General features: G+C 43.5%; 1 protein-coding gene across 6 annotated transcripts in view; it reads left to right on the top strand.

The window, feature by feature from the left end:
* NAA35 (N-alpha-acetyltransferase 35, NatC auxiliary subunit) overlaps positions 1 to 23,420 on the top strand; it is a 161,087-nt gene that overhangs the window by 117,399 nt on the left and 20,268 nt on the right. For all 6 annotated transcript variants that reach the window (XM_068107647.2, XM_068107648.2, XM_068107645.2 and 3 more), the window contains 3 exons: positions 836 to 934; positions 3,298 to 3,476; positions 10,657 to 10,793. In XM_068107647.2, the coding sequence (XP_067963748.1) occupies positions 836 to 934; positions 3,298 to 3,476; positions 10,657 to 10,793 (415 nt within the window). The remainder of the gene's footprint in view (positions 1 to 835; positions 935 to 3,297; positions 3,477 to 10,656; positions 10,794 to 23,420) is intronic.

Below are 23,420 nucleotides of genomic sequence, written 5' to 3'. Positions count from 1 at the left end.
TAGTTTAACGGCAACATAGTTTTCCAACGTGAAATAAATGAATACGCTGTCAAATGTGCCGTCCGAGGCAGAGTCTGATCGCCACGTTCGGCACACGTGATAGCTCGCTGCTCTCTGATTGGTTGAAGCGTTTTTTGGACATAGCTCGGTAAGTACTTCTCCGATTAATTTAAAACCTTGAAAAGGCACATCCTCGGGTCCCCAGCAATATACCTGGCAAGTTTAAAGTATATCGGACCCGTGGTTGTCGAGAAACAGCGGTCACAGACAAACACACAGACACACAGACACACAGAGATTACTGGAATTATAGATAGATATATTTTTAATGATGAAGAGGCTCATGGAAAAGTAGAATAACAAGGGGCAATGGGTGAACAGACATAAAAGGGAGTGAAGGGAAATCAGTTGGACAAGAACAAGCAGATCCATTCAAGCTGTTGGAAAGTGCCGCATGACTTTTGATTGGATGGTATATCGCAGGTATCGCAACTCACGCAAAAGCTGATAAAATTATTTATATAAATCCGACTTTGCAATTACCTTTTTTGTTCGTAAAATGGAAACATTTAATGGAACTACATCAAATCAAATTTTGAAGTTTCAACATTCAGAAGCATTTGGTGAATGGGTGATGTACTATTTATCCTTTTATCATCTTCTATTCAAATTAGCTTATTTCGCATGAGTCTTTCACATTAAATGGTTTAAACATCTGATTTGTTGCTCATCTTCGATTTTCATGGATTCTACATGCCGTTTTTTTAACTTTCATCTGTTAAAGCTGAATGGTCCAATTAATAATAGGTTGAATGCTGAATGGCTTTCTCTGCAGCCCTTTTGCAGTCTCATCCAAATCCACGGGCACAACCGTGCCCGGCAGAGGGACAAACTGGCACACATTCTGGAGGACTTCTCTGCTCTGCAGGACGAAGTAAGGACATAATGGGCAAGACAAAAGCATTGGGGGTGGTGGGATTCTTTAATTCCAAAGCCAATATATTGTGATGGGGCTGCTGTTCAGACCCCATTCCGTAAGTTCTAAGAACCTACGTGTGGGGTGTGAACGGATCAGGATTTGGGTTGGTCGCATAGAATTGGGAAAACCCCAATTCACAGCTCTGAAAGAGCCAAATTACCATCGAAGTGTAAGTAACTGATCCCAGCAAGTGTTCATTTACTCGACAAACTGGGTTTATGGTTCAGTTTCCTATTGCACTAAGAGCGATCCACACCAGTTTGAAGCAGATGATACATTCATTTAAAGTGTTGTCGTATATTACACAGAGGTAAGCAGTTGCTGCTTTGCAAACAACAAACAATTTGCAAACAAGTTGCAGTGGGAGAGATTTGGGGCTAAAAACTATTATAGCACAGTCATGACAAGCAAAAGCAATTATGATCAGAGAGGCCACATTATCTTATCTTTGGCGTCAGGAAGGGCATCCGGCCATAAAAAAACATTGCCTCAAACACTAACAGGGAACCATGATTGTCATGGGGCCCGCAAGGCTAACCCCCGCTCTTGCGGGGAAAAATGGCCTTAAAACGATCATTCATTCATTCATGCCACATTATCTTATCTCTACGCCTCAATCTCATTTATTCAGAACATCAGACGGTGAGGGGGGTTACATAGTTACGAGGCCTGTACTGGGGCGGCTTGGGTGACTGCCACAAGTTGGAGGAGGTTGGCGATTGACATTACCTTGTTGTTACTTTCCAGCCAGGTGAACTCTGATGCACCCAGTGTTGGTCCGGCAGCGTCTGTCTTTCTATCCTCTCCGCAGACTCGACACACCCTTCCACCACTCTTGCCGATTGGTCCTTTTATCAGGGGTTGGAGGAGGGAGGGGTGGGGACGGTCGTACCTATTGGCTCTGGATCCCTGGAGGCAGAGCGTGGAAAGTTCCATGGGATTCCAGAAGAATTGATCAGGGCAGGTGTCTCAGCCATAACTCCAAACCCATGAATCCTAGCAGCTTGAAACTTTGCATGCATACCAAGGGAATTCAAAGGGGGTGCATGAATGAAAACTGGGTATTTGGTTGAATTTAAACACTTGAAAAAAATATAAAAATATATACAAAGTCATATATATATATATATAATTTAAGAAACAGGAAGTAAATTCCTGCGTGGGGCTAGTGTGAAAATTTTCTGACTCAACCCGGGACTCAAACCCAGGAACCTCATCACTTACGCGGCGACAGCCCACTGCGCTATTGAGCCAGCCGTAATCTCCTCAGAATTTTACACACTTAACACTGCGAGCTTTTATAATGGCCGATGTCTTACGTGCCTGGTAGGCAGAGCCCAAATGTTAGCGTAAGTATATATATGCATATGTATGTGTGTATATGCAGAAGTGCATTGAATATTTACTCAATTTTTAGAAACAGGAATCAAATTCCTGCGTGGGGCTAAGTGTGAAAAATTCTGACTCAATACGGGACTCGAACCACGGACCTCCATTGATTACACGTCAACAGCCCACTGAGCTATTGAGCCAGCCGTAATCTCCTCAGAATTTTACACACTTAACACTGCGAGCTTTTATAATGGCCGATGTCTTACGTGCCTCGTAGGCAGACCCCAAATGATATATAAAAATAATCTCTTTCACAATTTCAAGAAAACAGTTGAACTTTTGAAAAACATTGTGGCAAATATGTATTTTGATATTTTAACATCAATGGTCAAAGATAGATGCAGTGATGAGCATGTATTGCAGAGTTATACCTGCCACAGGTGCCATTGCCAGATAGTGATCGATCTTTTACCTGTTTATGTATCAGCTGCGATGCAGTTTCATGAGGTTTATTTCAACAAGCCAATAACCTCCAAAACATAAAATGGCATCTTGTTTAATAAGATGTGCAAAGACCTTGTGTTTATTTAGATGTGAAAAAGTTCAAAAGGTAAAAATGTTACCTCTATGGTATGGTCGATTTTTGTTCCTCTGCAGCTGAAGGCATTATGTTTTCGGGTTGTCTGACCGGTTGTGCGTCCGTCTGTGCGACACGTGCGTAGCAGATTTTCGGTGACAGTGTTGTTACTTATTTTGTGTGACAGTGCAAGAACCTTTGGGATAGTCCTTGTAAAGGGGTCAATACCCTCTGCAAATGACTTCACCTCGTTAGTAGAGCTCTCGGCCATATTTCCTGCTAGTGCTAAAAGTTTACTAAATATTATATAAGGATTTGAAACGGGAACTTTAGTCAATCTCATAGTTTGTATTTCGGAATTTAACATTCTGAAGCAAGACACGTCTTTCAATGCATGTCATGATGGTAGGCTGAGAAGATGGATGCATCCCTGCACGCCATGCTGAGCAAGCAGGAACCGCAGCGACAGCACCTCGCATGCGTCAGTACGTGGGTGCTTTACCACAACCTGCGGATCATGATTCATTACATCCTCAGCGGATTTGAGCTTGAGCTCTACAATGTACACGAGTACCACTACATATTCTGGTATGCCACATAGCACAAACAACCACAGCTGTGATAAACGTATATGGACGAGCTTTCCTCATCTCATGTGCCAAGCTTCCTCAATGTGGGTTAGTGTTGCTGTGCATTATATGATACTAGAAGCAGGAAGCAGCCAGTGGAGTTATGTTATTATCCTAATTCAAACGTGTAATTCAAAATACCTCTCCAAAATACCTCTTGCTGCTTAATTCAAAACACCTCACTGCACTAGAAAATGTGGGGACAGGAATACTGCACTGTAAAGGGTGGGAACTTGTAATACACTCTCCCACCTAGAGCGGCTCTGCATGATACATATTTACATGGAGAATTTGCATAGTTTCCCCCCACACCCCAAGACCACCAGCAAAGATAAAAACATCTCTATGCACCAAATGGGGGGTATGCTGATCCTATGTAGCAAGACTGGATGTAATTGGCCCATAACTGTAGGAGGAGTAGTGCCACAAACGCACACACAAACACAGGTCCGTGAACTACAGTAAGGATTACATAAAACACGATGTTCTGTTTTGTGATATTCAGAGCATTATGAACAACAGTGCCGGCTTGGGATCCCAGGATCCTGGGTTCGAATCCCGGTCGATCGCTGAATTAACACCAGGGGGGTTGACTCAGCCTGTCATCCTTCCAAGGTCGGCAAATTGAGTACCAGCTTGCTGGGATGAATGATCACGGTGTGTACCTCGATTTTAGAATAGGTACACCGTATCCCTGCGCATCGTAAGAGGCGACCAAGGGTTGGCGTCAGGAAGGGCATCCGGCCATAAAAACATTGCCTCAAACAGGGAACCATGAGCTCATGGGGCCCGCAAGGCTAACCCCCGCTCTAGCGGGGAAAATGGCCTTAAAACGATCATTCATTCATTCATATTCATGCACGATCTTTTAAACACATACTCAAATGGCAGCACTTTGACCACTCCCTGACTCCCTTCTTCAATACCTGTATGCTCCAAACATGCCCCTTACTTACTCAAGTTCCTTTCTGTTTTATCTGCATGTAATTCTTATTATATTACTAGCAAAAATACTACCTGTCGCTTCGCTGACAGGAATACTAAGGGAGGAGGGGAGAGAGAAGGAGGGAGTCTTGTTTAAATTAAATACGCTTAGTTATAACAATCGCTAATTTATTAAAATGTTCAGATTTCACTCCAGATTTTGTCACTTCTTTCATCCACGAGCTCCAATCCTCAAATCCAAAGATAGATTTTTATTATCTATCTATAATTCCAGTAATCTCTGTGTGTGTGTGTGTGTGTGTGTCTGTGTGTCTGTGTGTGTGTTTGTTTGTTTGTCTGTGACCGCTGTTTCTCGACAACCACGGGTCCGATATACTTTAAACTTGCCAGGTATATTGCTGGGGACCCGAGGATGTGCCTTTTCAAGGTTTCATATTAATCGGACAAGTAGTTACCGAGCTATGTCCAAAAAACGATTCAACCAATCAGAGAGCAGCGAATTATCACGTGTGCCGAACGTGGCGAATAGACTCTGCCTCGGACGGCACATTTGAGAGCGTATTCATTTATTTCACGTTGGCAAACTATGTTGCCGCTATGTTGGCGTTAAACTATGTTTTAAAACTAATTAAAACTAATTTGCGATTCTTTCGCTTTCCTGCGCGTTTGTGCACGCTATGGCGATTTCTTTACCAAACTCCGCAAGCCGTTCGCTTTGGACCAAACCATTTCATGTAAATAGAGGGGGGGGATTGTCACCGTACTCGCAAGCCGTTCGCTTTGGACCAAACCATTTCATGTAAATAGAGGGGGGGGGATTGTCACCGTACTCGCAAGCCGTTCGCTTTGGACCAATCCATTTCATGTAAATAGAGGGGGGGGATATAATTTTAGATATATATATAGTACGGGCATGCCCTAGTATATTATAATTAGTCCATGAGAGTACATCATCGTTCCAAGGCAAAGTATTTTTGAGTAGCCTGAAAGGAAATGGCGGCTTAAGACCCATGCGAGGTGAAAGTGGGCTGACCAAGGGGAAAGCCTTTTTGTGTTTTTTCATGATGAGCATCACATTAATTATCTTCAAAGGTGTTTAAATTTACCTAAATACTCAGTTTTCATTCATAATAATAATAATAAAGGAGTCTTATATAGCCCCATCAAGCAGAGTAAACGACCCTCATGGCGCTTTACATTATCATGCGAACGCACACAGACCGCACACACATACACAAACATACACACACACAGACACACCTTCACTCTTGCCCTATTCCTCTCCCTCCCCATTCAAAACCCACAGATGTTTACTCCCCCTCCTCCTCCCCTCCCTCCCCCGCACATGTACACAGACATACTCTCGATCTCTGTCCCACCTCAAACCAAAGGGAAAACAGGACTTAGACTTTGAAAGACTTGTGAAACAGATAGGTTTTGAGGGAGGTTTTAAAGGCAGGAAGAGAGTCAACATGTCGAACAGAGGAAGGCAAGTCATTCCAGAGCAGAGGTGCAGCAAAGGAAAAGGATTTCTCGCCAAACGACTTGGTGCTGGTGCGCGGCGGCTCTAAGGCCATAGAGTCGTCGCTTGAACGAAGCCGTCGCCGAGGTTCATAGAGAGTGAGCAAATCGGAGAGATAGTGAGGTCCCGTTCCACACAATGATTTATAACATAGTGTGCAAATTTTGTATTGCACACGAGCAGAGACAGGCAGCCAGTGTAAAGATTCAAGAAGCGGAGTAACATGGTCAGACTTCTTCGCCTTACAGACAAGACGAGCGGCAGAGTTTTGAACCTTTTGTAACTTATCCAAGAGAAACTGAGGGCAGCCAGCATACAAAGAATTACAATAGTCTAGCCTTGAGAGGACAAGGGCACAGACCAGAGTTAGAGCAGCTTGAGGAGTAAGAAAGTGGCGAATGGATGCGATCTTTTGCAGCTGAAAGTATGCTGATTTGCAAGTTTGAAGTACTTGCTTGGAAAATGTCATGTTACAGTCAAAAACCACACCAAGGTTCTTGGCCGACGAAACAAAGTTCACATCGGTTTCACCAACATGAATAGTGGTAGGAAGTGAACATTGTAGTGGACATCTGTGCGATCTTACAATCATAGACTCTGTTTTAGCATCGTTCAGCTGAAATTTGTTTTGGGTCATCCACGCCTTCACGTCGGCAATACAGCCTTCTAACACTTCAACAGTGGGCACGATTTGTTGAATCGTGCTTCCTTTGTACAGCTGATTGTCATGAATCATGCACTCCCTTTGAGTTCACATAGTATGCATGCAAAGTTTTGGACTGCTAGGTTTCATGGTTTTGGAGTTACGGAGGAGACACACACTGACACACTTAAATTTATATATACTGTATATACAGTGAATTCAGAAAGTATTCAGACCCCTTCACTTTTTTCACATTTTGTTATGTTGCAGCCTTAAGCGGAAATCGTTTAAATTCATTTTTTCCCTCATCAATCTACACTCAATACTCCATAATGACAAAGAGAAAACAGGATTTTAGAAAGTTTTGCAAATTTATTAAAAAGAAAAAACTGAAATATCACATATACATAAGTATTCAGACCCTTTGCTATGACACTTGAAATTTAGCTCAGGTGCCTCCCATTTCTCTTGATCATCTTTGAGATGTTTCTACACCTCGATTGGAGTCCACCTGTGGTAAATTCAATTGATTGGACATGATTTGGAAAGGCACACACCTGTCTATATAAGGTCTCACAGCTGACAATGCATATCAGAGCAAAAACCAAGCCATGGGATCGAAGGAACTGCCTGCAGAGCTCAGAGACAGGATTGTGTCGAGGCACAGATCTGGGGAAGCCTACAAAAAAATCTCTGCTGCATTGAAGGTTCCCATGGGCACAGTGGTCTCCATAATTCTTAAATGGAAGAAGTTTGGAACAACCAGGACTCTTCCTAGAGCTGGCCGCCCGGCCAAACTGAGCAATCGGGGGAGAAGGGCCTTGGTAAGAGAGGTGACTCAGAACCCGATGGTCACTCTGGCTGAGCTCCAGTGATCCTGTCTGGAGATGGGAGAAACTTCCAGAAGGACAACCATCACTGCAACACTCCACCGATCTGGGCTTTATGGCAGAGTGGCCAGACGGAAGCCAAACAGTTCAATCTTGGTTTCATCAGACCACAGAATCTTGTTTCTCACAGTCTGAGAGTCCTTTCGGTGCTTTTTTGCAAACTCCAAGCGGGCTTTCATGTGTCTTCTTGGTCACCTCTCTTACCAAGGCCCTTCTCCCCCGATTTCTCAGTTTGGCCGGGTGGCCAGCTCTAGGAAGAGTCCTGGTTGCTCCAAACTTCTTCCATTTAAGAATTACTAGGGCATGCCTGTACTATATCTATATCTAAAATTATATCCCCCCCCCTCTATTTACATGAAATGGTTTGGTCCAAAGCGAACGGCTTGCGAGTACGGTGACAATCCCCCCCCTCTATTTACATGAAATGGTTTGGTCCAAAGCGAACGGCTTGCGGAGTTTGGTAAAGAAATCGCCATAGCGTGCACAAACGCACAGGAAAGCGAAAGAATCGCAAATTAGTTTTAATTAGTTTTAAAACATAGTTTAACGCCAACATAGCGGCAACATAGTTTGCCAACGTGAAATAAATGAATACGCTCTCAAATGTGCCGTCCGAGGCAGAGTCTGTTCGCCACGTTCGGCACACGTGATAACTCGCTGCTCTCTGATTGGTTGAATCGTTTTTTGGACATAGCTCGGTAACTACTTGTCCGATTAATATGAAACCTTGAAAAGGCACATCCTCGGGTCCCCAGCAATATACCTGGCAAGTTTAAAGTATATCGGACCCGTGGTTGTCGAGAAACAGCGGTCACAGACAAACATACAAACATACATACACACAGAGATTACTGGAATTATAGATAGATGGAGACCACTGTGCCCTTGGGAACCTTCAATGCAGCAGAGATTTTTTTGTAGGCTTCCCCAGATCTGTGCCTCGACACAATCCTGTCTCTGAGCTCTGCAGGCAGTTCCTTCGACCTCATGGCTTGGTTTTTGCTCTGATTTGCATTGTCAGCTGTGAGACCTTATATAGACAGGTGTGTGCCTTTCCAAATCATGTCCAATCAATTGAATTTACCACAGGTGGACTCTAATGAAGGTATAGAAACATCTCAAAAATGATCAAGAGAAATGGGAGGCACCTGAGCTAAATTTCAATTGTCATAGCAAAGGGTATGAATACTTATGTAAATGTGATATTTCAGTTTTTTCTTTTTAATAAATTTGCAAAACTTTCTAAAATCCTGTTTTCTCTTCGTCATTATGGGGTATTGAGTGTAGATTGATGAGGGAAAAAATGAATTTAAACGATTTCAGCATAAGGCTGCAACATAACAAAATGTGAAAAAAGTGAAGGGGACTGAATACTTTATGAATGCACTGTACATACATATATAAATACAGTTTATACACATGTATATATAGATACACACATGCACAAAGGTACCATTTAGCCTTAAAAACTCGGTGGCAGCAGCCCATACACACACACACACACACACACACACACACACACACACACACACACACACACACACATACACATAATACATGCACGATTGTGATTTATACACAAAGTATACATGACATATTGTACTGTATATTATATAAACAGATGTTGTACGTGACATGTTTTACTGTAAGTTATATCATATGGAGTATGCACGTATTATATGTGGCATGCACTATATATTTTATACACACCTATTACATGCGACACGTACTGTATATTTATATACACACATATTATACGTGACATGTTGTACTATATATATTATACACACAAGTTATACTTAACATGTTGTACTGTATATTTATGCACACATATTATACGTAACATGTTGTACTGTATATTATATACACATATTGTGAGTGACATATTATACTCTACGTAGTATATTGTATACACACATATTATACGTGACATGTTGTACTGTAAACTAATTAATATAAAGTACATGCATTTTATATGTGACATATTATACTGTATATTATATACACATATATTATGCTTGACATTATACTTGACATGTACCATTTCACATCCTGAAACCCGCATATGGAGATAACAACCAACGACACACACACACACACACACACACACACACACACACACACACACACACACACACACACACACTTATTATTATAAATGTTTGGTATGCATCTCACAGAATCTGATATGTTTTATAGCTTTGTGTATTTCTATGTTTTTTTTCTTCCAAAGTTTTTTTGTTTTGTTTCTTACAGCCCTCAAGTTTTTTTTTAAACTTAACTGCAGTTGCAGTTTTCAAAAAGTTTCAATACACAAATTTTGCACATTGTGTATAGATGGTTTACTCCACTGTGTCTTGATACTATACTGACAAACTTTAAAACGTTATTACCTCCGCCACCGAAGGTAGATGGAGGTTATGTTTTCACCCCTGTCTGTCTGTTTGTTTATCTTTTTGTGAACAGGATATCTCAAAAAGATATTTTTTTAAATGATTTTTCAGTATTGAGTGATAGGGCTAAAACTGATATGTGGCACAATGTCTCAAAAAGTTATGGACAGATTTGGACGAAATTGGGTGGACAGGTTGGCTATGTCACAAGGACAAATCGATTCGATTTTGTTGAAGATCTGAATATGGATTCGGATAGGAGAAGTTTTTTTTCAGTGATTCTTCACCATTGAGTGATAGTGCCAAAACAATATATATATATATATATATATATCATGATGATTCAAAAAGTTGTGGACGACTTGGGACAAAACTATGTGGATAAGTTGGTTAGGTGACAATAACAAGCCGTTCGATTTTTTTTTTGTTTTTTTTTTTGTTTGTTGTATTCAAGATCGAGGCTCGTGAAAGAGCGAACATTAATCACACAAGAAGCCAAACCGACACATAAAAAAAATAAGGGGAGCGGTAGACTATATGGGGAGAGAGGGGGAAGCACACAAACACAACATTTGAGAGCAGGGACATTGGGAATGTCATTGGTTCAGGTCTGAATCCTGATCTGGCCTATTTGTGGAATACAAAACGTAAACGGTTCAGCCTGGTGGAGGTATACTCTCTTTTGAGTACCGTTGTGGTATTTTCTTGTTTCCCATGTCCTTTGTCCTCCTGGTCTCACTGACAAGGTACCTTTCTGAACTCCTCTATGGCTGGCTAATCTCCACCCTGTCACGTGCGGATGCGGCACAGTTAGCAGAGGAGCGTTTCACAGAAGAGGCTCAGAAGAGCAGAAGCAGCAAGAAGGTGAAAAAGAAGAAGCGGGGTGAGTTTTCTTAATTATGGCCTTCTCTCCTTCCTGAGAGAGATGATGAACATCAGAACTGTCAAAACTGCACTTCTTGCCTTTTATCCACAACCTAATGATCTCTTTGTGAACCACAACATTTTGTGAACCAAAGTTCTCTTTTAAAATAGCTTGTTGTTAAGTCAGCATTATGTGATTCTCTTTCATCCAAGGACGTTTATGAGATCTGCCTACTTGTTATAAAGCTTGCACTCTGTCCTCACTGCTTTGGCATTGATGTGATGGAGGATACAGGCAAAATGTTGACCCCTTGGTTACTTTCCTCCAAAATGGATTTCCTTTCACCAAGAGGAGGCACACATCCCCCAAACTATGCCTGGCTTTCGAACGTCATCAGGGTGGAAACAATGGGTGGTTGTAACAAAATGTTAGTAAACAATTTATTTTAGTCTTATTAAGTATATAGTGTGTGTTTGTTTGTGTGTGCGTACATGTGTGCATGCCTGTGTGTGTGTGTGTGTGTGTGTGTGTGTGTGTGTGTGTGTGTGCATGCGTATGTACATATCTGTGTACCTGCGTGCGTGGCTGTGTATGTGTGTGTATATATATGTGTATGTGTGTATATGTTTTGTGTGTGTGTGTGTGTGTTGTTGTTGTTGTTGGTTGTTATCTCCATTGGCGGGTTTTAGTCTGGCAGTCTGAGGCTTTGTTTTCTATGTTTATGCTTGATGGGATTATTGGGTCGCACGTGAACATGTGACGTCCTCATTTTCAATGATTGCCCTTGGTTCGTGGTTCGTGGAACTGGGATGTTGATTTTTTGCAGATATGTCAGTGAATCACTTTGCATACTTTGTTGTGCCGTTTTGTGTAAAATTGTTCTGATAATAGTTTTCTGCATCCCGAGAGCAGGTGACTAGTACTTTGTTTCTGTCTTGCAGAATCTACACTTGTCCGTCTGGCTCAGTCCCACCATCGTTTTAAATCAATTGGTGTAGTGTCCGTGATCTTGGGCATTTATTATGATTTGTTCGCCGTCCCAGTTGAGCTGACCTCTTCTTAGCCATTCCAATGAGCCTCTTTGTCTATCCCCACTCTGTCCAAATATTATTTTTGTATTTTCCTGCTCTTTTGTCATTCTCCCAGTTGTTGGTGTATATTTCTTGATTTTTTTAATATATATTTCTTTTGTCTTTTTTGCAATTGTTGGGGCTGTATTTGTTGCTGTTTAATTTTCCTGTGCGACATCTTCTATTCGCACATGTTTTTGGAAAAGTTTGCAAGATGAGCTGGGATACTTTTTCAGGTTTATTGTGTTCATGTTTGTTTACAAATTGCATCCGATAGTCTGTTGAGCATTTCACATACTCAGCTAGTTCTACACTCGTCACTCTGTGCACCTTTTTGAGTTCCATCAGACCACTCCCTCCCTCTCGTCTTGGCAGGTATATTCTCGGGATGCACTGTTTTTTTAAAAACATTTTGTGGACGATAAGGAGTTTTCTTGTTTTGATGTCTAACTTGCTGATTTCTGATTGGGGCCAGTTTATTGTTCCACCGCTATATTAGAACACTGGTACTGCGAGCTGGTTTATGGCTTTGATTTTGTTTCTTGGGGAGAGGTATGTTTTCAGGATCAGCTTCGTTCTACGTAGGTATTTTTGGGGATTGTTTTGCACATTTGTTTAAAACATATTTGGTGGCCCTCTTCATATTTTGTATGATGCTTCATTTTCTAACTGCTGTATTATTGTGTCGAGGTCAATTTTTATGTTGTCTGGTTTTGCTGGTTTACCTTGTACAAATGTGCACTTGGCGCACTTTTCTAGTCCAAATTCAATTTGAATGTCCTCGGAAAACCGTTTTACTATGAGTAGTTTTAGTTGTTCTGTCGATTTTTTTAATCATTTGGTGATTTGTGTGTGTGACTGTGTGTGTGTGTGTGTGTGTGTGTGTGTGTGTGTGTGTGTGTGTGTGTGTGTGTGTGTGTGTGTGAATGTGTGCGTGACTGTGTGCACTTGTCTATATCTGTCTGTGTCAGTCAGTGAATTTGTGAGTCTGTATGTCGATCAACTTTAATATAGCACTCCCAGGTCGACCTACTTTAAAATTGAGCCTTAAGTACAGTTTGGCAAAATTGTCTAATGTAGCCATAACATTTTTATGCCTCTGCTGATAAAGTTGCCGGAGGTATTATGTTTTCCGGTTGTCATTCCAGCTGTCTGGCCATCCGTCTGTGCGTCCATGATAGGTTTTCGTTACTGTAATAACTTAAGAACGGCTGAAGGGATCTAAGTCAAACTTAGTACAATAATGTATACAACAACAACATGCATTTTAAGGCCATTTTCCCTGCTAGAACGGGGGTTAGCCTTGTGGTCCCCATGACAATCTTCTCCATCTTGCCCTATTTTCTGCATCTCTCCTTGTTAACCCCCTTGCCCACATTTCTTCTTCCACCATCTTTAGCCAAGTCTTTCTCGGTCTTCCCCGTCCTCTACTTCCTTCTACATTCATTTCCATCACTCTTCTCAACCAGTCACTTTCATCCTTCCTCAACACATGACCAAACCATCTCAACCTGTTCCTCTTCACAGCATCAATCACAGGCTCTATTCCCATCATTTTTCGCAATTCATCATTTGTCTTCCTCTCTCTCAACGATACTCCGCACATCCATCGAACCATTCGCATTTCCACCCTTTCCAACCTTCGTTGCTGCTCTACGTTCATTACCCATGTCTCGCTCCCATAAATCATAACACTTCTCACACATGCAGCATACACCTTTCCCTTCAGCTTCAACGACACTCCCCTCCTCATCAGCACGCCACTCAGTTCCCGAAACTTCTTCCATGCACAACTCACTCCAGCAACCGTTGCCGAGTCTGATCCACCTTCTCCATTCAGCATGTCTCCGAGGTAGCAAAATGTTTTCACACCTTCCAGCTTCACGCCGTCTCCAAGATCCAACTCAACATTTCCTCCATCTGCAGCTCCCTCTGTGCACACCTTACATTTGAATGTAGCTGCCACACTGGTTAATGACCCTCTCAGACCACTACATTTTTGATGAACCCACTCAGCGCACATTGTACATTGAATGGAGTTCACTCCGACACCCTTCCTGCACACAGCACAGGGCCACTTCCCAGTTCTTTCCACCTCACCACATGCTTTACCACTTGCCATCACCTTCGTCTTTCCGATATTCACCTTCAGACCTTTTGTCTCCATACATTCCTTCCACTTGTTCATCTTTTCCTTCAGTCCATCCATACTTTCCGCAATCAACACCAGATCATCTGCATACAACAACTCCCACGGTAAACCCTCCTTTACGTTCTGAGCCAGCACCTCCATCACAGCTACAAATAGTAGTGGACTTAGTACCGACCCCTGATGCACTCCCACCTTCACCTCAAACTCACCACTGTTCCCATCCTTCGTCCTTACAGCTGTGCGTGCTCTTTTGTACATTGCCATCACGACTCTGATCAACCATTCCTCCACTCCTAACTTCCTCATTGCCCATGTCAATACTTTGCGTGGAACCATATCGAATGCTTTCTCTAGATCAACAAACCCAAGAAACAACTTCTTCCTCTTCTCCATGTACTTCTCCTGCAACTGCCTCACAATAAAAAGCGCGTCTGTCGTTCCTCTTCCTGGCATAAATCCAAACTGCATTTCGTCGATCTTCACTTTCTTCCTTATCCTCCTCTCCAACACCCTTTCCAATACCTTCATTCCATGCTCCAATAACTTTATTGCTCGGTACGAGCCACACTCGAGAGGGTCTCCTTTCCCCTTGTATAGAGGGACGAGGGTACTCAGTTCCCAATCCACTGGAATGCGGCCTTCTTTCACCGCCAGATTACAGATCTCTGTCATTCTCTTCACACCCCAACTTCCTGCTGCCTTCAACATATCTCCCACAACTCCTGTCGGCCCTCCCGCTTTTCCACTCTTCATTACTTTCATCGCTTCCTCAACTTCCTTCTCAGTTATCTTCTCTGCCGGTCCTAAAACTGGGTTACTCTCTATGTTGCCATCCCATTCATTCTCTGTATTCAACAGCATTTCCAATTTCCATATATCTTTTCCATCTTCCTTTAATTCCATCTGGGTCCACAACGATTTGTCCCACTTCATCCTTCAAGCAACTCACCCCCATCACATCACACCTCTCTTTCGCTATCTGCTTTGCAATCCTGAATACTGCTCTCTGACCCTCTTCCGAATCCAAGCGTTCTCCGAACATTTTCCTACATGCCGCCTGCGCCTTTGATACCTCTTTCTTTGCAGCCTTCTTGGCTGCCTTATAACTTTCATGCTCTGCTGTTTCTGCTCCCATACCCTTCGCCTTCTGCCACTCCTTGAACTTCTTCCTCTTCTTGTCAATCCTCTTTCCAACTTCATCGTCTCACCACCATGTTTCCGAGTGCCTCGGTGGTCCTTTTGTCCATCCACATACCTCACCAACGGCTCCCAACAGACTAGCTTTCATTGACATCCAACCACTTTCAAGCTCAACCACATTATCCTCTACCATACTCACTACTCAGCCTCTCTTTTAATGCCTCCCTTACTGTCACCTCTTTCAACCTCCACACCTTCATTCTCGGTTGGCACTTCACCCGCCGAGCTCCCCTCACACCTTTCACCCTTATGTCGCAGACAACCAAGTGGTGCTGTGAAACAGCCTCCTCCCCCGGGATCACCTTTATGTCCCAGAGGTGCCCCCTATCTCGCCTACGCACCATCAGGTTGTCAACGGTTGTCGTCGACCCACCTGCCGTGTATGAAATAAGCTTATTATCCTCTTTCTGGAACTGAGTATTACAAATCAACAAATCAGCTCCATCAGAAAACTCCAAAATCCTTTCACCTTCTCCATTTCTCACACCATATCCGTAACCTCCATGAACTCCCTCAAAACCATCCATACTCCTTCCCACATGTCTATTTAGGTCTCCTCCTACCACAACAACTTCCTCATCTTTAACGTTTTCCATCAGCTTCTCTATCGCACACCAGAACTTGTCCTTCTCTTCATCGCTCCGACCAACCTGCGGAGCATATCCCGAGATGACATTCACCAAGTGCTTTCCAATCATCATTTTCACCATCATCAACCTATCACTCCCTCTAGTCACACTCACCACACTGTCTACAAACTCCTCAGAAAACAGGACACCAACACCATTCATGCCCTCCAGGCACCCTTGCCACACAAACTTGTATTTCTGTCCCTGCCTACCCTTCACCATTCTCACACCACTTCCCTTCCATCTCGTCTCTTGCACACAACATATGTCCACTCTTCTTCTGACCAATACTTCCACCACTTCTCCTGATCTCCCTGTCATTGTCCCTACATTCCATGTCCTAAACCTCAGAAACCGATCTCCACTTCGGGCTGTACCCTGCCCATATGTAGTTGTAATTGTCATGGTTCTCTTTTTTGAGGCAATGTTTTTATGGCTGGATGCCCTTCCTGACGCCAACCCTCTTAGTCGTCTCTTACAACACGCAGGGATACGGTGTACCTATTCTAATCCAGGGTACACACTGGGAAACATTTAAAACATGGAAATTCTGGGGGGGGGGGGGGGAGGTGGGGGGGGGGGGGAATCACCGCTGCGGGGGCCCCGTCAGCACCACACCACGTCGGCCCGGTCAGCACCACACCACGTCAGCCCGGTCAGCACCACACCACGTCAGCCCAGTCAGCACCACACCACGGCGGCCCGGCCAGCACCACACCACGGCGGCCCGGTCAGCACCACACCACGTCGGCCCGGTCAGCACCACACCACGTCGGCCCGGTCAGCACCACACCACGTCGGCCCGGTCAGCACCACACCACGTCGGCCCGGTCAGCACCACACCATGTCGGCCCGGTCAGCACCACACCACGTCGGCCCGGTCAGCACCACACCACGTCGGCCCGGTCAGCACCACACCACGTCAGCCTGGTCAGCACCGCACCACGTCAGCCCGGTCAGCACCACACCATGGCGGCCTGGTCAGTACCGCACCACGTTGGCCCGGTCAGCACCACACCACGTTTGCCCGGCCAGCACCACACCATGTTTGCCCGGCCAGCACCACGGTGGCCCGGTCAGCACCACACCCTTGGAAAGGACTTCGATGCTGTGGAGAGATCGAAGCAAGCCTCCTTGCTCGAGCGGACCGGAAGCGGAAGTCCATATATAAAACCACCGTTTAGAGGCCATTTTTCCCCGCAAAGCGGGGGTTGGCCTTTTTGGGGACCGTGGTAGTTGTTGTTTTTTGGTCCCCTTTTTGAAGCAATGTTTTACGGCCGGATGCCCTTCCTGACGCCAACCCTTTTTGCCGCCTTCAACGACAAACAGGGAATTACCAGTGAACTGGTACTCAATTAGCCGACCTCGGAAGGATGACAGGCTGAGTCAACCCCCCTGGCATTAATTCGGCGATCGACCGAGATTCGAACCCAGGATCCTAGGATCCTAAGCCGGCACCCTAGCCGCTAGCCCAACACCCAACACCAGGAAGTCCATATATATAAGCACATATATATAATGTGCACATATATATAAGGATATAATATATTGTGGGCTTTCACTAAAAAATACTAGCAAATAATAACGGCGGGGTAGCAGAAAAGGAGGTGGGGTTGAGAGGATGGAGTATTAAATCAAGCCTCTCAAAATATCAGCACCACACACCATGTCGGCCCGGTCGGCCCAGAGCCTGGCGCGAAGTCCAAGGACATCAGCACGTCATCCGAAAACAGTTCCGGTTGGTGTGAACCACTCGGTCAATGGCGCGAACCAGATCCCGACACGCCCTTGCTCGCTTGGCCCCGATGAAGGCCTCGCTGGGTGTTCTCCAAACAGGGGCAAAATCGCCCAAGCCGCGCTGGATTTCGGCAGCGGAAGCCTTGCTCGCTCGGCCCCATTGAAGGCCTCGCTGGGTGTTCTCCAAACAGGGGCAGAATCGCCCAAGCCGCGCTGGATTTCGGCGGCGGAAAGCAGCCAATGATAATGGCATAATGATAATAATATTAACACGGGGGCTGGCAGGATTGCCTAGAGCTATGCACACCCTCGTCAAAGCTGTCTGGCCTGGGCTCAAATCCCACCCGACCCAGCTGTCATCTTTGTGTTTCACAGGCAGGATGATTCATCAATGTACAATACAATTACAATGTACATCTTAGTACAATAATGTATAATGATGCAAAGATGAACTGATTAGATTATGGGGTCAAGAAGTCCCGTTAGTTAAAAATTCTGTTACCGTGCTAACTTGTGAACCAATGATGGGATTTTGACCAAACTTGGTATATGATGATGAACTTATGAACCAAAACTTATGATGCAAGGATGAACTGATTAAATTTCGGCATCAATAGGTCAGAGGTCATGTCAGGTAAAACATTTGAGACTTGAGCACAACTGAAGGGATTTAAATCAAGCTTGGTACAAGTATGTATAATGATGTAATAATGTGGGCAGAGGCATATCGGTTGACGTTGACGACGTCGAAGAGCGCTGTTCTTGTTTTCATCTAGTTTAACCTTAACTTGATTTTGTACCTTTATTGCTGTTTTTGTCATAGTTATCCACACCCATTCCTACGTATGTTTTCCCCCACTGCTTCAAATTCTACTCGGCTGTTGGAATTTTTTTTAATGATCTTTTAAATCATTATTTTATTACAATTGATGTATATACCATGCTCTCCATAAGTATTGAAACAGTGAAGTCAAATTTGTTATTATTGCTATATACTCAAGAAATTTGGATTTGAGATCAAAATGTGAATGTGAGGCAAGAGCACAGCAGGTCAGCTTTTATTTATTGTTATTTCTATGCATACATATTTTATCATGGTAGAACAATAAAACTTTTTCTCTTCAGTACCCCCATTTTAGGTAAGCATAAGTATTGGAACAGATTAACTTAAAGTAAATTAAAGTAGTACAGGGAGGTGTGACGATTTTCAGAAAACTCATACACAGTTATTTTTAGTCGAATTTCAATTTTTTTTTTTTTTAAAGACTACATATATAATGCCATGTAATACACTGTAACAAAGACATTTAAAAAATGTAATTCATGTTTGAAAAATGACATCATCTAAATGGCGGCCGTTCTTGTCCAAGCATTCTTGCAGACGCGCGGAAAAGTTCCAGCATTTCTCAGCACAGCAGCATCCCTCAGCAGTTCCAGCATTCTTTCTGCGAACGTAAACCGCCGTACGAAATCATTCTGCTGCAGTTCTTGAACCACCATGATTTTGTACGCGTGATAATGAAGGTCCAAGTGCAAAATCCGACGAACTGATCTGTCTGACATCTGGAAAGCGCGAGCGTGCCGTACCGCTGACCGGCGAGGGCTGGCCTCCACAGCTTGTCGAACCCTTTCGATGTTTTCCGGGGTCCTAACGGTTCGATCACCTCCCCGAGCTGCTCCCGGCCTCACAGATCCAGTTGTCCTGAAGTTTTTTACCCACTTCAATATTGTGTTTTGAGACGGTACGGCGCCACATCGACCAACATTGAAGTGAGTACGAAATCTGCGCTGTGTAAGCACCACCGAACTACCCGTTTGAATAAACGTCTCAACAACAAAGACGCGATGTTCAATCGTCCACAGCTCCATGGCTACTGAAATGGCGCCTAACAACGAGTAACCAACAGCCATCACGCATGCGCTAGACCCCCCACTTGCATTGTCATACCCAATTCAAACATGAATTACATTTTTTAAATGTATTTGTTACAGTGTATTAAATGGCATTATACAGACTTTGCATTTAATATGGAATATTTTTTTTGTGGTAGTCAGGTTCACTATGTTTTTTCGTTCAAAATCATGGTAGATTAGCAAACCTATACATTTTTGGAAACGTTATTACATGGAAAATCTGAAAATCAATGTTTACATTTGCCAATTCCGACCAATTCGATTCGACCAATTCGACCAATCGACCAATTCCATTCGACCAATCGCTTCGATCGACCATTCGACCAATTCGATCGATTCGATTCGATTCGATTCATCGAATTCGATTCGATCGACCATTCGACCAATTCGATTTGACCGACCTTTGCTTGTGTGGAACGGACTGTGAAAACGATGCGGACTATATTGTCGGATACGACACACAGGACAGTGATGACGAACTCTAAATGGCATATTCTGTGATCGTGTATGTTTGATGCCATTGACTGCCTGTGTATATTTTGTCATTGACTGCCTGTGTAGATGTGAAGTTATACTGACTGCATGTGTTTTATATGATTTTGCTGACTGCCTGTGTATGTTTAGTGATATGAATTATTGTGACACATTTTGATGTTATTAACTGCCTGTACAAAATGATAACATGTATTTGATTATGCAACTTATCGCGAATATAAAGACAGTATTTTGCAATTCAAAACCTTTGATTCGTGTCTTACCATTCCCCATAGCACTAATTTGATACTTTCATTGGATTCCTTGTCCCTGAAAATATAGGTTTAGTATATTTTAAAAAGTTTTTAGGGTAATTAGAGGCAGAAATAGAACAAAATATGTATTTTACAGTGGCCATTTTGAAAATCCAAAATGGCCGCCATACAGGTATCTCTCCAAATGTAAACATTGATTTTTAGTTTCCTTATGCTATAACCTTTCCAAAAATGTATAGGTTTGCTAATCTACCATGATTTTCAACGAAATATAATTTATTGACATAGTGAACCTGACTATGGGGGTGAACTTACTTTTCAAGATGACTTAGAACCAAAAGTTCATTGGAATTATGCTGAAATTATTCTAGATTTTGTTAATGTGACCTTTAAAAGAAACAAAAACCACATTTGACATTTTGAAGCAAATAAATTGATCCTTGAAAATGATGTCAACTGATATCGAACTGAATTCACGGACAGTACTGTGTTAAACTTCTGTGCGTTTTCCAGAAGTATATCTTTATTTTGCACATTAGCCAAAAAATTTTTAAACAAAAACAAAAGTTAAATTACGACTGGGATTACGGACAGTAAAATTACAGTTCAGTACTTCGTGTAACCCCCACGAGCATTCAGGAGAATACGCACGTACACGTTGAGGCATGCTGTTCACGAGATTTGCCAAGGTTTGGACAGGAATCGCTTGCCATGCAGTTACAATAGCCTTCTGCAATTCATGCACAGAGGCAGGCTGCTGGTCCAAGTTGTCGATTTGACGCATTAATTCTGCCCACAAGTTCTCTATCGGATTCACATCCGGGGACATGGCAGGCCACTCCATATGCTCTACACCACGGTCAGCAAGAAAGTGTTGGATCATGCGAGCACGATGAGGCCGTGCATTGTCATCTTGGAAGACAAAGTTTCCTCGAAAGGCTGCACGAACAAATGGAAGCAATGTTTCTTCCAGAATGGCCCTGTACTTGAACTGGTTGAGGTTTCCATTCAGAACAACCAGGTCAGTTTTGCCCCCTGCATGAAAAGCAGCCCAAACGGTCACCCCACCACCTCCAGCTTGGACTCTTGGCACTATACAATCTTCGTTGTAGGCTTCATGTACTTGTCTGCGCACTCGGACACGGCCATCATGACGATAGACCAGAAATCTAGACTCGTCACTGAAGATCACGTGATTCCAGTGTCCTGGCTGCCATTGACGGTGCTCTCTGGCCCACTGCAATCGGCGCTGGCGGTGTTGTCTGGTCAGACGTGGCTTTCTCAGGGGACGCCTGGCACGATAGCCTGCTTGAACCAGTCGTTGGTCAACTAGCCTTCTGGATACAGGCACATTTGTCAGTTGCTGCCACTCAGCCCTAAGCCGATTAGCTGACTTGGTACAGCCATTGCGGACTAATCGGTGCAGCTGGCGATCATCCCTCCTTGTGGTTCTGCGGGGATGTCCTGGCCTCGGTATTGGAGTAGGGACACCCCTCTCAGCATTTCGTTTCAGGATCTTTGACACCTGACCTTGAGTGGTGCCATACTGCCAAGCAATCGCACGCTGTTTCATGCCAGAATTTCGTAAAGCCACCACTAAATGACAAACAGCATTGTCGAGTTGACGGACCATCTCCAGGGGAAGCGGCAATAACTTTGGTAGACGTGCAGCAGTTGTTTTCCACTAATACAGAACGCAACAACCCTTATATACCCGATTGTGAAGCCAATCGTCAAATGTACCTGTCCGTACATTTTGTCACGCCACCTGTGATATAATCCTGTTATTGACTTCTTGCTGCGACAGACAATCAGTGACATGGTTCTTTTAACAAAGACATCACCGAAGGGTAAAAGAAACTCACCAGATTGATATACCGAGTTCAGAAATTAAACCCAGGTCAAGAAAAAAAAAATATTCCGTATTAAATGCCAAGTCTGTATTTAAAAAAAATAAAATTAAAAATTAAAAAACAAAAATTTGAAATTCGACTAAAAATAACTGTGTACGAGTTTTCTGAAAATCGTCACACCTCCCAGCCGGACCCTGTATAATAGTTAGTACTGCATTTGGATGCATTTCCCTTGCATGCAATAACTGCATCGAGCCTGTGACCCATCACCATCACCAAACTCTTAGTATCTTCCTTTGAGATACGTTGCCAAGCCTTTACTGCAGACATTTTCATGTGGTGTTTGTTTTGGGGGGGTTCTGACTTTAGTCTCCTCTTCAGCAAATAAAATGCATGACGTCATAATAAGACAAGTACAATGCTTAGTCCGATTTGAATCAGGAGATCGACCTGGCCGATCTAAAATCTTCCACTTTTTCCCCGTGATGAACTCCTCGGTTGCGTTGGCAGTGTGTTTTAGGTCATTGCCTTGCTACATGGTGAAGCGATGCTCAATGTGTTTGGAGGCAATTTCTTGGACATAGGCAGCCAAAATGTTTCTGTACACTTCCAAATTCATTCTGCTCCTGCCATTATTAGTTAAATCTATAATAATATAAGGCAGTGTGTGTGTCCTCCACAACTCAAAAACCATGAAACCTCATGGCCCCAAACTTTGCATACATACTTTTCCAACTCCAAGGGAGTGCAAGAATGAAAGCTGAGTGCTTGGGTTTGGTAAAACACCCTTTTTGAGGATGATTAATGGGATGCTCATAACAAAGACAAAACAAAATAGGCCTTACCAAAATGGCAGAGCACAATCATGGTCAGCCCTCTGCAACATCTCTGGGTTCTTAAGCCGCCATTTTGTTTCGGCCTAATCAAACGTGCTTTGGCTTGGAAACACTATCTACTCTGCCGGACTAATTAAAGCATATAATCAAAATCTGGATTCAGATTGGAGGATCGGCTCCCATATACTTAATAAGTATCGAAATCTGGAGTGAAATCTATAAAATTTAACAAAATTAGCCATTCTCATAACTAAGTATATTTATGTTAGCAAGGCTGTTCTCATTCTGCACCGTCGTCTGCCCCATCCTCCTGCTCCATCCTGCTCTCCCTCCTCACTGTCCTCTCACTCTCCCCTCTCACCACCCCCTTGCTCTCCCACCCACCCCTCTCTGTCTCTCCCCCGCCCCTCTCTGTCTCTCCCCCGCCCCTCTCTGTCTCTTCCTTTCCCTCCTGCTCCCCCTCTCCCCATCCTCCTGCTCCTGCTTGCTCTCCCCCCTCAACTTC

Source organism: Myxine glutinosa, chromosome 2, assembly GCF_964187855.1.
Source record: "Myxine glutinosa chromosome 2, kmMyxGlut1.1, whole genome shotgun sequence".
In the NCBI taxonomy this organism is placed as follows: domain Eukaryota; kingdom Metazoa; phylum Chordata; class Myxini; order Myxiniformes; family Myxinidae; genus Myxine; species Myxine glutinosa.
This window is presented reverse-complemented; position numbering and strand designations above follow the sequence as displayed.